Here is a 13,955-nt window from a genome sequence, read left to right on the forward strand (position 1 = left end):
ATGTCAGCTTATTTAAAACTACCCTGTAAAAATTGCTTAGTATTAAGAAGAATTTGTGCAAGAGTTGCGTATCTCATCCTGCCATTCAACTGATGACAAAAACTCACGGGAACAAAATTTTCCTTCAGCTAGATCCACAGTCACGTGTTATTATTGCAACAGACGGGGACACATGTCTCGAGAATGAAGATAAAGACAAAATCAGCAGAAATTCGAGCCCAAAGGCTCAGTCACCAAATCAAGGAGTTCGCCCAAATGTAAGTCAGGGAGAAAAGAGACACAAGTCAAACGAGTGACATTTGTCATGAGTAGGGGAAAAATGGGGTTTTCAGGACAATAGGCACTCCCCACCAGGGCAATAGGCACTCCCCACCAGGACAATAGGCAATCCCCACTTACGAGTGGATGTCCTCCGCTAGATGGCGCTCACATGTTTCCCCTCCCCCCTTAATTAAATAGGGGGATGTATATAAATTATCGTTTGTAATTTTTTTTTAAATGACGTCACTCATTAGAAAATTAAATAGGGATCGTACAAAAATTATCGTTTGTAATTTTTTTTAACACACTTTTACTCAAAGATGACTTTTCTAGAAAGTTTTCAACATATCCCCCCCCCCATTTTTTTTTTTCCAAGTTAGCTGTAAAGAAAAATAAACACAACGATAATAAATTACAGAGTCATTCTATATGAATCAAGTTTTCATTTATTTACATGATTAAAGATATATACATATATATATATATATATATATATATATATATATATATATATATTGAGTAATAAAAAAAATTTACAAGAAAGATAATATTTACAAGAAAAAATATTTACAAAACACTACGTCGTGGGGATCGCGTAGTGTCCATATGCATATGTATTTATACCATCACCGAGAATATATCGTTTGTCATCACGGGGGCATAGCGTCGTCTTCCTCATGACCACCGTCTGCAGCTGGTGATGTTTTGATGCAATTTTAATCATGTTATTTTTTATGGTGGCCTTGCTACTTAGGCAAGGATCAAACTTCAACATTGGATCCATACTTTCTTTTCATAAAATTATAATGAAAATCTGCCATGATGTATTTGGATAGGTCTAGAATAGTCACACCGGTATAGATTGGTCTATCCAAATGAATTTTGATTTTGTTCATCCTTACCACAGCTAGATCACCGGTGATTATACGAAAATCTTCGAACGCTGGGGATGATGTGAGCTTCCTCAAGCTCTTCTGGTTGTTGGCCAAACGGATGTCAACGTGCTTTCGCAGGTTTTCTAGGGACTTCCCATACACAGCGTTGTTGAGAAGTTTGTAAAAGTCCTTCTCAAACTCACACCGAGCTTGCTTTCGCTTCTCGGTGTTGAACGCTATGTATGGTCGAATCCACGGCTCCTGAGTAAACTCGATAGCACGTTGAACACCCGTCAGCTTCATCCCCAGCGAGGTGTATAATTTTAAACAACGGTAGTGGATGACGTATGAAGTTTTATTCATCAGATTCGGAGCGAGCTTTTTAGATGGTTTGCCACCGAGTCTCTGCACATACGGTGACAACATTTCTGGGGTTATCTCTATGTTCTCAGCTGCTAGGGGGTAACAATTGTGACTATCGTGCAGATTCACCGGGTATTCCATGCTGACCTCGAGTATGTAACCCTTGGCGGCGTTGTCGTCCACAGCTAAAAAGTCGATCTCGCTGATCTCACTCGGTGACAACCATCTAAAATCGCTCACCGGGAGAGACTCCATCATACATTTACCATATAAATTATTTACATCGAAATACATAATATAAGAAGTTGGTTCACTGGGATTATAACCGGATACGAGAGGATTATTTGCCCGCGCATATCGTTTGGAGATAACTGACACACCACCCCTCACAGCTTTCTCCAAAAAGAGGTGCATGTCCGGGTCAGTGATCAGCTCAAGCTTGGCACCGGTCATCCTCAGGCATGCATTGAAAGCCAATCCAGGGGATGTATACGTGTGCACAGGGTCTATCTTGAAGTTGCCTTCACACAGCCTCCTGAAACGCTCGAACACATCCCCGAGGAGAAGCACATCTGTCTTTACATACAGATCGTGGTAATCACCGAGATTAGCAAGCTCGAACTCTCTCCAAACGTCATGTGCGTACTCATAATCCTCATCGGAAATATGTTGATCCCCAAGAGAGGTGTAAAAGGCCTCTTTTGGGGACAGCACTGGGTCATTAAATTTACTGAACGAGTTCAAATACTCATATGGATATATACCTTTTCTTCGAAGGTAATGACTTTTACCCCCGAAGCATTTGGACAAGTTTAGAAAATCACCGGGCTCCATAGTCTTCACAAGGGATTCTAATGACGCATTGAGGAACTGGTTTGAGTCCAAGAATCGCAAGCGACCGAGAGAAAAGGAGATAAACTTCTCCATGTTCCTCCCGATCACTTCGATCCTTCGGTTTGGATATTCGCTCAAACCTTTCACCAGAAAGTGAGCATCATAGTTTTGCAGATTGTGAAAAATCACCGGTATGAATCTCCTAAGCCGCAGTTGGAGATTGCACTTCTGGTGGAGTGCGGCCCTGTACGCCCCAGTAATGTGACAGTGGTCACGAACCCTATCATCGCCCAGGGGTTGCTCACAAACCATGCAAGTGTAGGCTTCGCTGAAACTTTTTTGATCATGAGCAGTCATCCGCATAGGCACCGGGTTATCTAACTGGCTCATGACAAACCGCTCTTCATTGATGATGCACCGGAAAAATTCACTGATGCAATCCTCACCCCTATAAACTTTGGGCTCTTTCACATACAACCCATCGGGTCCCACAAGTGTATATGCAAAACCGCAGGGGCGGTGATGATGTTTCTGCGTGGTGTTGGAAAACGAGGGGTTCGGATCGCATCCTTCTACAAGTTCCAGGATTGCCTCGAAATCTGCATATATGATGTAGGGGACATGAAGTTGGAAATGGTGATTTTTGTAAAACATGATGTTATCCCCCTCACTAGGATAAGTGACGCGCTGCGGACCATGCTCGCGACAATGCGATATGTGTGCATTGTGTTTTTCACGGGTGGAGAATTTTTGAAGGCAGTAATTACAGAAATAAGAAGCACCTTTATGCTTCGTGGTGTATGATAGCAAACGAGACATATTTTTGATTAAACAATAATGGGCCGTTGTCTCGTTGCTGATGAGTAGCAGATTAATGATGGTCTGCGATGACGCCTCGCTTATCCTAAGAGGGAAAACTTCCATCCCCTCGCACCCAAAAACATTTATACGCAGAGAGTTCGACACTTCGAATTTACCAATCTGGTTTAGGGTCACCGGGTATTTGAGAGCTGTGGTATCAAGCTCGTTCTCAAACTGCGTGTATTGGTTCACCCTTTCGGGATGTACTTGCACTGGGTGTAGGGCAGCCAACACCGACCAGAGGAAGCATTTCTCGTCGTGGTTCTTGATGTTGATGATGGCTCCCCTGTTGGCTACCCCATTTGGCAATGTGATGTAACTAGCTGCACCCAGTGGTTGATACCTACTTGTGTTCAGCTCAAGCAAGAGCACCCGCTCGAGCACCCACCCACTCCCACAGCCCTCGAAATCCTCTGTCGCCTGCTTTACCTTATCGAAGGCTTCCTGCAGCTGTTCATCGATTTGCTCGATATCTAAAGTGGTGAGCATCTTGCTGCGGAGATACCCGCTGCAGAACTCGTCTTCCCCGTCACTACCCCTCCTCGAAAACACAGCAGTCGCAACTAAATTCCACTTTAATGATCTATGAGTGATCATATCTTCCCCCAAGCGCTGTGTCAATTCCCCTCTCACGCTGTCGAGGAAGGTAGTCATGTCCATCTCTGTGTCTGGTGTGGGGGTCAGTTCGTGAGTGGATAACATGCCTAAAGCACGCCTGACTTGCCTTCCTGCCCCTTGCTGCGGTGGTGCTCGGTGATGGTTCGATGCCCCAGGCTGGGCCGCTTCCCCGCCTTGCTGGGATGGTCCTCCAAGATGAGGTGGTGCTCGGTGATGGCTCGGTGCCCCTCCAAGCTGGGGTGCTCTTTGGGGGGCGTGGCCCATGTTGCGTTGGTGGCGCATGAGGTGACTATTGCGGTGAAAAGCTGCATCGCACTCCATGCACTTGTGCTGGCGTTCACCATGCGTCAACCTATGACGGTTTAGATTCCGACGCAGGGAAAACTCCTTGCCGCACGTCTCGCATAGGTGTCGCTCCTGAAAAACAAATAAAAAGGGAATGTAGGACACGTAAGTCTAACACAAGCAATGGATGAGAGATACAGAAACCCACGTCTTCCCGCTAGTTTCGGTGGCGTATCCGCCCTCAAGCGCGTGCTCAAGTCATCAAAGAAAAAAGAAATCAGAGATTGGTTGTCTGGCGAGAGAGCGTACACGTTACACAGGTCCATTAAAAAAGTGTTTCCCCGCAACAAAACAATAGTGGCCGGTCTGAGCAGTCAATTTCAAATCGATTTGGTGGACATGCGTAATCTAGCCATTCACAACGACGGTTACAACTATCTTTTAACATACATCGACGTCTTCTCCAAATATGGTTTCGTCATACCCCTCAAAAGAAAGACCGGTGACAACGTTGTCAAAGCTTTAGAAAGCATCTTTCAACAACGTCAACCAGTGGCGCTACAGAGCGATAAGGGGCGAGAGTTTATAGCCGCGCCAGTACAGCGTTATCTAAAGCGTCAGGGCATCAAGTTTTTCACTACGGAGAACGAACAGATCAAAGCCAGCGTGGTGGAGAGGTGGAACAGGTCGCTCAGAAACTGGATGTACAAGTACTTCACTGCCAAGAATACTTATCGCTACATCGACATGATCGAAGATCTCGTGTGGAGTTACAATCACAGGTATCACAGATCTATAAAAATGAGACCGGTCGACGTGAACCCCGGAAACGAGTCTGAGGTGTGGAACAATCTCTATGGGAATACATCCAAGAAACAAGAATGTAAGTTTAAAGTGGGTGATCACGTGCGCATTAGCAGATCGAAGCACACTTTCGAGAGGGGTTACGAGTCCAATTTCACCGAGGAGATATTCGTGGTGAGCGAGTGCGTTAGAAGGGAAATTCCCGTTTACCGACTCAAAGATCTGATGGGGGAAGAAATCAAGGGCACCTTCTACGCCGAAGAGATGATCGGTGTTAAGATGGGAGAGAAATTCCCGATAGAAAAAGTTTTTAAGAAGAGGAGAAGAAAGGGAATAGTCCAGTACCTCGTGAAATTTCGCGGGTATCCGAAAAAATTCAACTCGTGGGTAGTGCTATAAAAACCCGGAAACAGCGCACGCATCTGTCATTTTCGAGATGGCTTCTTTCTATCTCACTTTACCCAGCGATGCCTCCATGGACTTTTTTCCAGACAACACGCTCTCGAATTTCGTGGTTAAACTCCCAAACACCCTGGAGTTCGAATCCGAGATGGAAGTCGCACTGTCAGAGATAATTTATCCCCATTCGTTCCACAACATCACTAAAGAGACAAACACTTTCGAATTCGATGTCGGTAACAAGGTAATGAAGACCGGTCGCATAGCCCCGGGTTTCTACGAGACGACCCCTGAACTGATCAAAGCCATATCCACTCAAAATTTTCAAGACAAGATCGGTGTGACGTACAACAAAGTCACGAAAAAAGTGAAGGTGAACCTCAAGAAAGACGCCAAGCTCAGACTCAGACACGGCATAGCTGAAAACTTGGGTTTCGAGCCCGGCCTGATAGAGGGCCCGACCATCGTCGACGGCCCTTTCACAGCGGATCCTAAATTGGACTTTCATCTCTTGTACGTGTACTGCAACCTGGTTGAACCTCAGGTCGTGGGTAACACCTACGCACCGCTACTGAGAATCGTGAAAACTAGCGGTCAAGATGGGGATATAGTCAGCGTGTCTTTCGAACGCGCCCATTACATGCCGCTAGCCAGAAAGAGTTTCGACATCGTTCACATGTATTTAAGGACGCACATGGGCAAGTTTTTCACATTTCAACGTGGAAAGGTGATAGTGAAACTACACTTTAGACTGCGACATGCATTATAAGCCGTACCGGAGCTGTGCCCACAGCATCAACGATTACTATCTGACACAGGCTGGAAACGGACTCGGATATTATCAGGGTAGCGCTCTGCAAAGAGGTTATGGCCTCGGGTCCATATTCAGCTCTCTCTTCAGATCGGCCGTACCGCTGTTGAAGCGAGGTGCCAAGGCCGTGGGATCTCAACTGTTACGCTCGGGCGTAGATTTCGCCAACGACATCGTTCAAGGAAAAGACGCAAAGATAGCTGCTCGCGACCGTGCCAAGGAAGCCGGAAGGTCTCTCACGGATAGGGCGGCCAGTAAAGTCAAATCCATGCTCGGAGGAAAGAATAAAAGGAAGAGACTCGTCAAGAAAACTGTCAGTAAGAAGAGAGCTAGAAAGCTGTCGACATCCGATATATTCAGCGATGGCTTTAATCCACGAAAATTCTCATGAATGTTTGAAAAGCGAAGCCGATCTGTTCACGGTGCCACCCACGGAAACCTCTATAGAATCAGCCGAGTGGGTGCAGTACCATCCTATATCTCAAGTGCGTGATTCGGGGGGCCCCCCTCGAATTTCACGTGGCCGGTAGTGCCGAAGAATACATAGACCTTTCTGCCACTCAGCTGTATGTCAGAGTAAAGGTGACAAAACCAGAATCCGACGAAGCCGTATCGACGGCGAATAATTTCCTACACTCCCTCTTCTCCCAGATTGACGTCTCGCTAAACGGGAGAACGCTCACGAACTCATCACACACTTATCCGTATCGAGCTTACCTGGAAACACTGCTTAACTACGGATCGGATGCAAAGAGAGGACCCCTGACAGCCGAGGGGTACTACAAGGACACTGCAGGTCACATGTCTGACCTCACCAAGAACGAAGGGGCCAAGAAGAGAGCAAAACTCGCGGAAAATTCTTTTGAAATGATGGGCGTGCCTCACGTCGACATATTCTATCAACCGAAGCTGATGCTCTCTCTCGTGGACTTGAAGATGAGATTGGTTCGATCGAAACCCGAGTTCTTTCTGATCACTGCTGCTCAGGGTTGCGACGTGGTTATCGAGCAAGCGAGTATTTTTGTGCGCAAAGTAAGAATGAATCCTGCTGTGGCTGTAGCGTCAACTTTGTTTCTGTTTCTATCGATGGAAGACCCGTCCCCCACACGTCGCTACAACCAGACTTTAGGAACAGACACGTCATCAGAGCCTACAACACACTCTTCGTGGGCACCGGAAGGCCCGGAGAAGATAAAGGATGTGACGTGAGCAGAGAAGAATACGAAGCCGGCGGGTACATCCTCTTCGCTTTCAACCTGATACCCGACATGAGCGACTGCGGACACGTGCACCTACAAAAGCAGGGTAATCTGCGAGTGGAACTCAAGTTCTCCTCAGCCTTGACCAAGACCGTGTCGGTTATCATATTTGCCGAATTCGAATCGCTGGTGGAAATAACAAAGTCCAGAAGCGTCTTGTGTGACTTTGCGGGATGAACACTAAACAGATAGAGCGCGCCCTCTCGACACACCCCCACACACGAAAGGCTTTCCTAGGTGTTTTTGCGAGTGATAATTTACCCGAAAATGTGATCGCGTATCCCGCTGCACTGGTTGTGAACACGGACAGAGAGAACGAACCCGGAACGCACTGGTTGGCTATTTACATCGAAAACGAAGCGAGAGCTGATTTCTTCGACTCTTACGGGAACCCGCCCACCTATTTCAAGAAGGGACACATAAACAGATTTCTACGACGCTACTCGCGCGTCGACTATAATGACGTCATGTTACAATCAGATAAGACAACCGTGTGCGGTCACTATGTGATTTTTTTTATCTATTCTCGATGTATCGGCGAAAGTATGAATAATATTGTATCGCGTTTTAATATGCAAAACGATATGCGCGTAGCAAGCTTTGTAAAGAAAAATTTTTCTGTTAAATAAAAAATGCATTGTAATTTTTTGTCATTTACTATGGAACCTTTCAAGCTGACACATCCGAGCACCGTGCTCATTGCCGGACCTACCGGTTCGGGAAAAACATATTTTCTCAGAGAACTATTAAAACACAGAAACGAAATGTTTCGAGAACCTCACCCGAAGCGCGTTATATGGTTTTACGGCGAATATCAGGCCCTGTTCGAAGACATGGAAGACTACGTGGAATTTCGAGAGGGGAGCAATTTCGAAAGCGTGGAAGAAGACAGCTTGGTGATTTTAGATGATCTCATGAACGAGCTATCCGGCGAGAAAAAATTAGCAAACCTTTTCACAAAATACAGCCACCACAGAAAATTGACTGTGATTTTCATTGTGCAGAACGTGTTTCATCAGGGGCGGGAAATGAGAAACGTTTCTCTGAACGCACAGTATATGTTTCTATTCAAAAATAGAAGAGATGTCAGTCAAGTGACCCACCTGGGACGTCAGCTGTTTCCCAGCAAAATCAAATTTTTCAACGAGGTGTTCGAGGATAGCACGAAAAAACCGTATTCGTATTTAATGGTAGATTTACGACCCGAGACGGAGGAAGAAATGCGCCTGCGCACTAACGTGTTACCTGGGCAGACGCAATATATCTATAAACCCAGGAAATGAAACTTTCCATTTTTGAAAATGACGGCAGTGATAGAGGTCGAGGGTTTCCAGCTGTCGGATAGAACATTCATAATCAAGGAGTTGGCGTGGTGCTTCATGCATTCGAGAGAGAATTTTCACTCTGTATACAAACCGCCCAAAAAATTTTCGGAATTATCTCCTAGAGATAGACACCAATGTCTCTACGTCACCAACAACATACACGAAATATCGTGGTCGGCGGGTGATGTACCCTTTGAAATGCTGGAGCAACATTTGCAGCGATTATCAAAAGTCGTATTGTATGCGAAAGGCCACGACAAGTGCCGGATGCTACTGCAACAGTACGGGTTAAAGGTTTATAATCTCGATGCCATTCTCTGCCCCAATATTGTGGACTTGCCAGAAGTGAGCGCGAACTGTTGTCGCCACGAAAGCATGATAAAGCACTGCGCGCTGAAGAAGGCTATAGCATATAGCATATGGTTGGAATAAAAATACCGTTATTTAAAAGTATGGCATTGGAGAAGCAACAAGTGCTTCGTCTACTCTCTGCCTGTCCGAGGAATAAACGCAACGATTTGTTGAAGAAATTACCGAAATCAGCATTAAAGACAGTCTGCGAGTGCTCACTCAATATTTTGAAGGGTGTCATACCGTTATCCTCAAAACAGAAAAACAAACTGAAAAGACACAGAAATACACTTCGCAAACTCGCCTGCAAAAAGACGCCGCTATACGAGAAAAAGCGCGTGCTGATTCAGAAAGGAGGTTTTTTGTTCCAGTTAATCCCAGCCGCCATACAAACCCTCGCCACTTTGTTCACGAGATAATGGAGCACGCACAGAAATTCGCTCTGGTTCCAGAACAATTGTTATCGCGTCATGCGACCACAAAAGAGCAGCTTTCTGAGTTGGACAACGAGATGTTGAAAATACTGCGAAGCAAGGAGCCCGAAGCTATAAAAATTAAACTCTATCAGAATATGCTGAACAAGAGAATCAACGTCGCCGAGAATAATCCACCGCGGTTACCAGAACCGAAAATTCAAGAAGTAAAAAAAGAGAAGAAAAATAAAGTTGACGAATCACCAATAGCTCTGATTTCTGTCCCGAAATCGCAAAGAGGGCACTCAGAAAAAATTATCACGCATATAAATAAGCATCCGAACGTATTAAAAATTAATTCTAACGGCTCGATCGTTTATAAGAGCAGACTCATCAAAGGAAGCGACATTCGCGATTTGATATCAAGTGTGGTCGGTCGAAGAAAATCACCCGTGGTGGGTCAAGAGATTTTCTTGAAAGCACTAGAAGAAACCGGAGCTCCGAGAGATTATATAAAAAACCCATTTTTGAAACATATTTGGTTAGAGCTTTGAAATGCCAACAACAGTGGAAGCCGTGATCTACGATCAAAACAATAGAAAGCAGGGAATCGCATGGAAAACGGATGTACCGTCATTCGATTTACCGAGCTGCTGGTCCTACGAATTGGAGAGTCATGGAAAACTGATAAGACACAAGAGAATGTTCGCCATATTCACGATACTGATTGTTATATTATTTACTCTTATAGCAACAACATATAAAAATCAAATGGACTTTGAAAGATGTAATTCCTCTCTTCCGCTGGGAGGAAATATTTTTCTCACGTATTGCAATAAAACCTACGATATACGCTATTTTAGCGGAAATGCGCCCACTACGAAAGCCGTTAATCTCACCAGTTCGCAAATGTATAAATTGATTCACGAGTCTGCGGATGTACTCATATACAACTGAATAAAATATATTTTTTTCTATGTATTTGAATTCTTTTGTCGAAATAAATTTACCTCGCGACATGAAATAAAATAATGGATCGGAAAAGTTCTACCAATAAAAAAAAAAAATTAAAAGAAAACACTGACCTTTTTCTTCTTCTTCTCTGTTGGAGCATAACCACTCGGTCCAGCTTCGTCCATTATACGCTTATTCATGCTCATACATTGTTTGACGAAATTCTCCTCGTCTTCTACCAAAAATTTAAATTCACTTCCACTAATTAAATTATCGTTGAGACATTCATCAATGAAATTTTGTTCATCAGCAAACAACCTAACTAGATCTTCTTCATTAATCCCGAAATTCACGAAAGAACTCATACTTCCAATGCGAAAGAAGAAAGAAAGCTGAAATGAAGTTGACTCTATTGAGATCAAAAACGAAATGAGAGATCGTGTGAAGACGACACTTTTTATCGCGAAAGGTGATGACCAGAGCGTTATCGATGATTCATGTACAGCCGACGTTTCATCGCGGTGACACACATGCATCTGGGTACTCGTGACAATCTCACTCTACTGATTATTTTTGACTCAACTTGTGCACGCCAATACTGATTATTTTTGACTTACCAAATGTAGTACTGATTATTTTTTATACAGTCGAATGTTATACTGCGATTACTTTTTGGTGCTATCAAATCACCAAAGGGTACTGTTTATTTTTTGCGCTTGCCAATGCAATAGTACTGATTATATTTGACTCCAACATAGTATATCCACATACTCGCATATAAAAGCTGTAGGGTAGACAGATTTACTTCACTCACTCGCTTTGGATACGCTCTCTCTCCGCAAATCTCACTCGGTAAGAATTTTTTTTTTTTATAACTATGGCTTCTTGTGTACTTGATCTGGAAGGGGTAATGCTTAGAAATGGACTATATGTAGTTAAGGAAATGGCTTGCTTCAATTTAGGCACAGGGAGAGTGTATCATTCACTCTATCTGCCACCTTTTTCTAGCGATGAGCTTGCAGATGAAGATTTTAAGCAAATGGTTTGGGTTAGTAAAAATATCCATAATATTGGATGGGAAGAAGGTCTTTTCGACTATAAATTGATGAAAATTCATCTCGTAAGCGTAAATAATAAGTTTAGTCAAATTTATGTTAATTGCATGCAGAAAAAAAAATTTCTAGAGCAGCGATTTAATTTGAAAACGGTAGAAGTCTTGAACTTTCCTAAATCGCTAGCGACAAACAGCGTTTCTTGCAGCTTTCACCCTCTGCAAAAGGGTCATTGTGCTAGAGGGAAGGTCATGGCGTACGCTGAATGGTTAGATAGTTAAAATTAATTTCTAATTTTTTTTTTTTTTAATAATAGTTACAATTTTTTTTTTAAATTATTTGTTTATGCGTAACAGAAAAAAAAAATATTTCATTGGTTTGGGGAATAATTTTCATCTATTTTTTCTTATCGTGAGATTTGCGGATTGAATGTGTTGTCACTCTTCTCGTTTAGAAAAAAAAATGACAAGTCTTTGCTTTGAATACGCACAAAACGTTCTGGAACAACCCAATGCTGTGCTACGACAACTTGAAAGGGAAATCGTATACCGTCCGGCCGAGGAATGCATCTTCAAGTTCGGTGATAGGACTTATCCAATGCCCCGCCAACACGCAGCCTACGGTGACCCCGATTTATTCTACAAATTTTCTGGAATGAAGCTCCAAGCCCAACCGTGGACGCCTCTCCTATTGGATTTGAAAGCTGTGGTCGAGAGCATCACAGGTTACGACTACAACTTCGTTGTCATCAACCGATACTCTGATGGACAGAAGAGCATCTCCCCTCACTCCGATGATGAGGCGCAGCTCGTGAAAGATCATCCCATCGCTTGCCTCTCCCTGGGCGCTGAAAGAAACATCATCTTCTCTCGTCGGGAGCACAAGTCCGTGGACCGAATCCTCGAGCACAACAGCCTCTTGACAATGCTACCTCCAACTAACCAGCTGTGGCGTCACGCGATTCCAAAGGACTCGAAAGTCAAAGACGTTCGCGTTAGTCTCACGTTCCGGAAAATAGTCCAGACAAAGAGGAAAGCCGTGGCAGAATCACCACCAGCTAAGAGATCTCGCAGCAGTGGCTTCGATAAAAGCCAACTACCAACCAACATATTCCACATCGAAGAGAACTTTTATGTTAGTGTAGCGATCTTCAACGGGGAAGTGAAAGTTCACATACGCGAATACTACGAAGAAGAGGGACTCGTGAAGCCAGGCAAGAACGGTGTGACCCTTTCTCCATACGTGTGGCAATGCTTGCTAACTGAATTCTCCCGTCGCAGTATGTCTCAACGCGTCGGAAGAACATTCTTAGTGTCCGAGAATTTGATAGCGGATTACAGCGGTGATGCTGTGATCATTCAACCTATTCATCGCAACGGTGAAAAGTTTCAGTGTTTTGGAAACATCGTCAAGATGTCGTTTTGCGTAGCAGATAAACTTTTCTGGTGTGATGAAAAACAACAGCTTCATAGTGTTATCACCAAGTTCATCCAGAAAGCACTCTGCTTGGACTATCTCAAATTGTGTGTGCGCGAAATCCAGACTAAAGGGACAAACTCTTTGGATATTACAGATGTTCTCGCTAAACTGGTGAGTGAAAAACTTTCAGTTACCATTGGAAATGTTATTGATTGTCACGGATGCTCTATGGGCTATGCCAATCAGCTGGGCCATGAATGTCTGCAGGTAGATGACATGTATTACAAATATTCAGATCACGCTATAACTTTAATTGACTTTCGCGAAGTCGCAAAAATTCTTGTGGAAAATTACAATGTCGTAGAAAAATGTTTTGATGCGATTGATTTTGATGTTTTGAAATCAAAGATAGAAGAAAATTATTTGAAATAAATGAAAACTTCATTCGCATAAAATGGCTCTGTATATTATTGCTCCCTTGTTTTATTATTTTTTTTACAGCTAAGCTCATCTTGGGGATTTAATTTGTGTGGGAAGAAAACTTTTTACATTAAAAAAATTAAGAACGGTAAAAAAAGCGTTGGAAACTTCTAGGGACTTTTCTTAGCCAGACTTGGGAAAACTGACATAAAAAGTAAGAACGACTTGCATCGTAAAAAAAAAAAAACGATAATTTTTTATTTTAAAGTAATTCAAACCCTCATCAAACTTCTTTGAAAAAAAAACAATATTTTAGGATGCAATATAAGAAAGATCCCTGATGTGACATAAAATAAATTTAATTTGGGAAAGGTTCCTTGGTATCGTATTTGCTAAACTCGATAATTTTTTTTTTATTTTAAAAAAATAATTTAAGCCCTCATCAAACCTGTTTGAAAAAAAAAAGTAAGTTGGAGAAAACGATAATTTAAGAACGACCCCTAATGTGACATCATACGATATTTTAATGATGTTGTTCGTCATTAGCTTTCTTGGATGAAAAAAGTAGGACACAGTTGATCACGTGAGTGCCCCATAGCCCCCGTATACAGAGGGTGACATAAAAAATTCTAATTTAATAATGACTCCCAG

General features: G+C 43.2%; 1 protein-coding gene across 1 annotated transcript; it reads right to left on the bottom strand.

Annotated features, from left to right (window-relative positions):
• Positions 1-792: 792 nt before the first annotated feature.
• LOC149080463 (uncharacterized) lies at positions 793-10,843 on the bottom strand. The gene is made up of 2 exons (XM_089239573.1): positions 10,545-10,843; positions 793-4,229 (listed from the first exon to the last, which is right to left on the bottom strand). Exons 1-2 carry the CDS (start codon positions 10,776-10,778, stop codon positions 1,023-1,025), a joined length of 3,441 nt encoding a protein of 1,146 aa, XP_089095699.1. The 5' UTR covers positions 10,779-10,843; the 3' UTR covers positions 793-1,022.
• Between the last annotated feature and the right edge of the window lie 3,112 nt (positions 10,844-13,955).

This window comes from Pholcus phalangioides, unplaced genomic scaffold, assembly GCF_987345545.1.
Source record: "Pholcus phalangioides strain wild (caught in Gottingen) unplaced genomic scaffold, Ppha-v1.0 ptg000011l_1, whole genome shotgun sequence".
Classification (NCBI taxonomy): Eukaryota; Metazoa; Arthropoda; class Arachnida; order Araneae; family Pholcidae; genus Pholcus; species Pholcus phalangioides.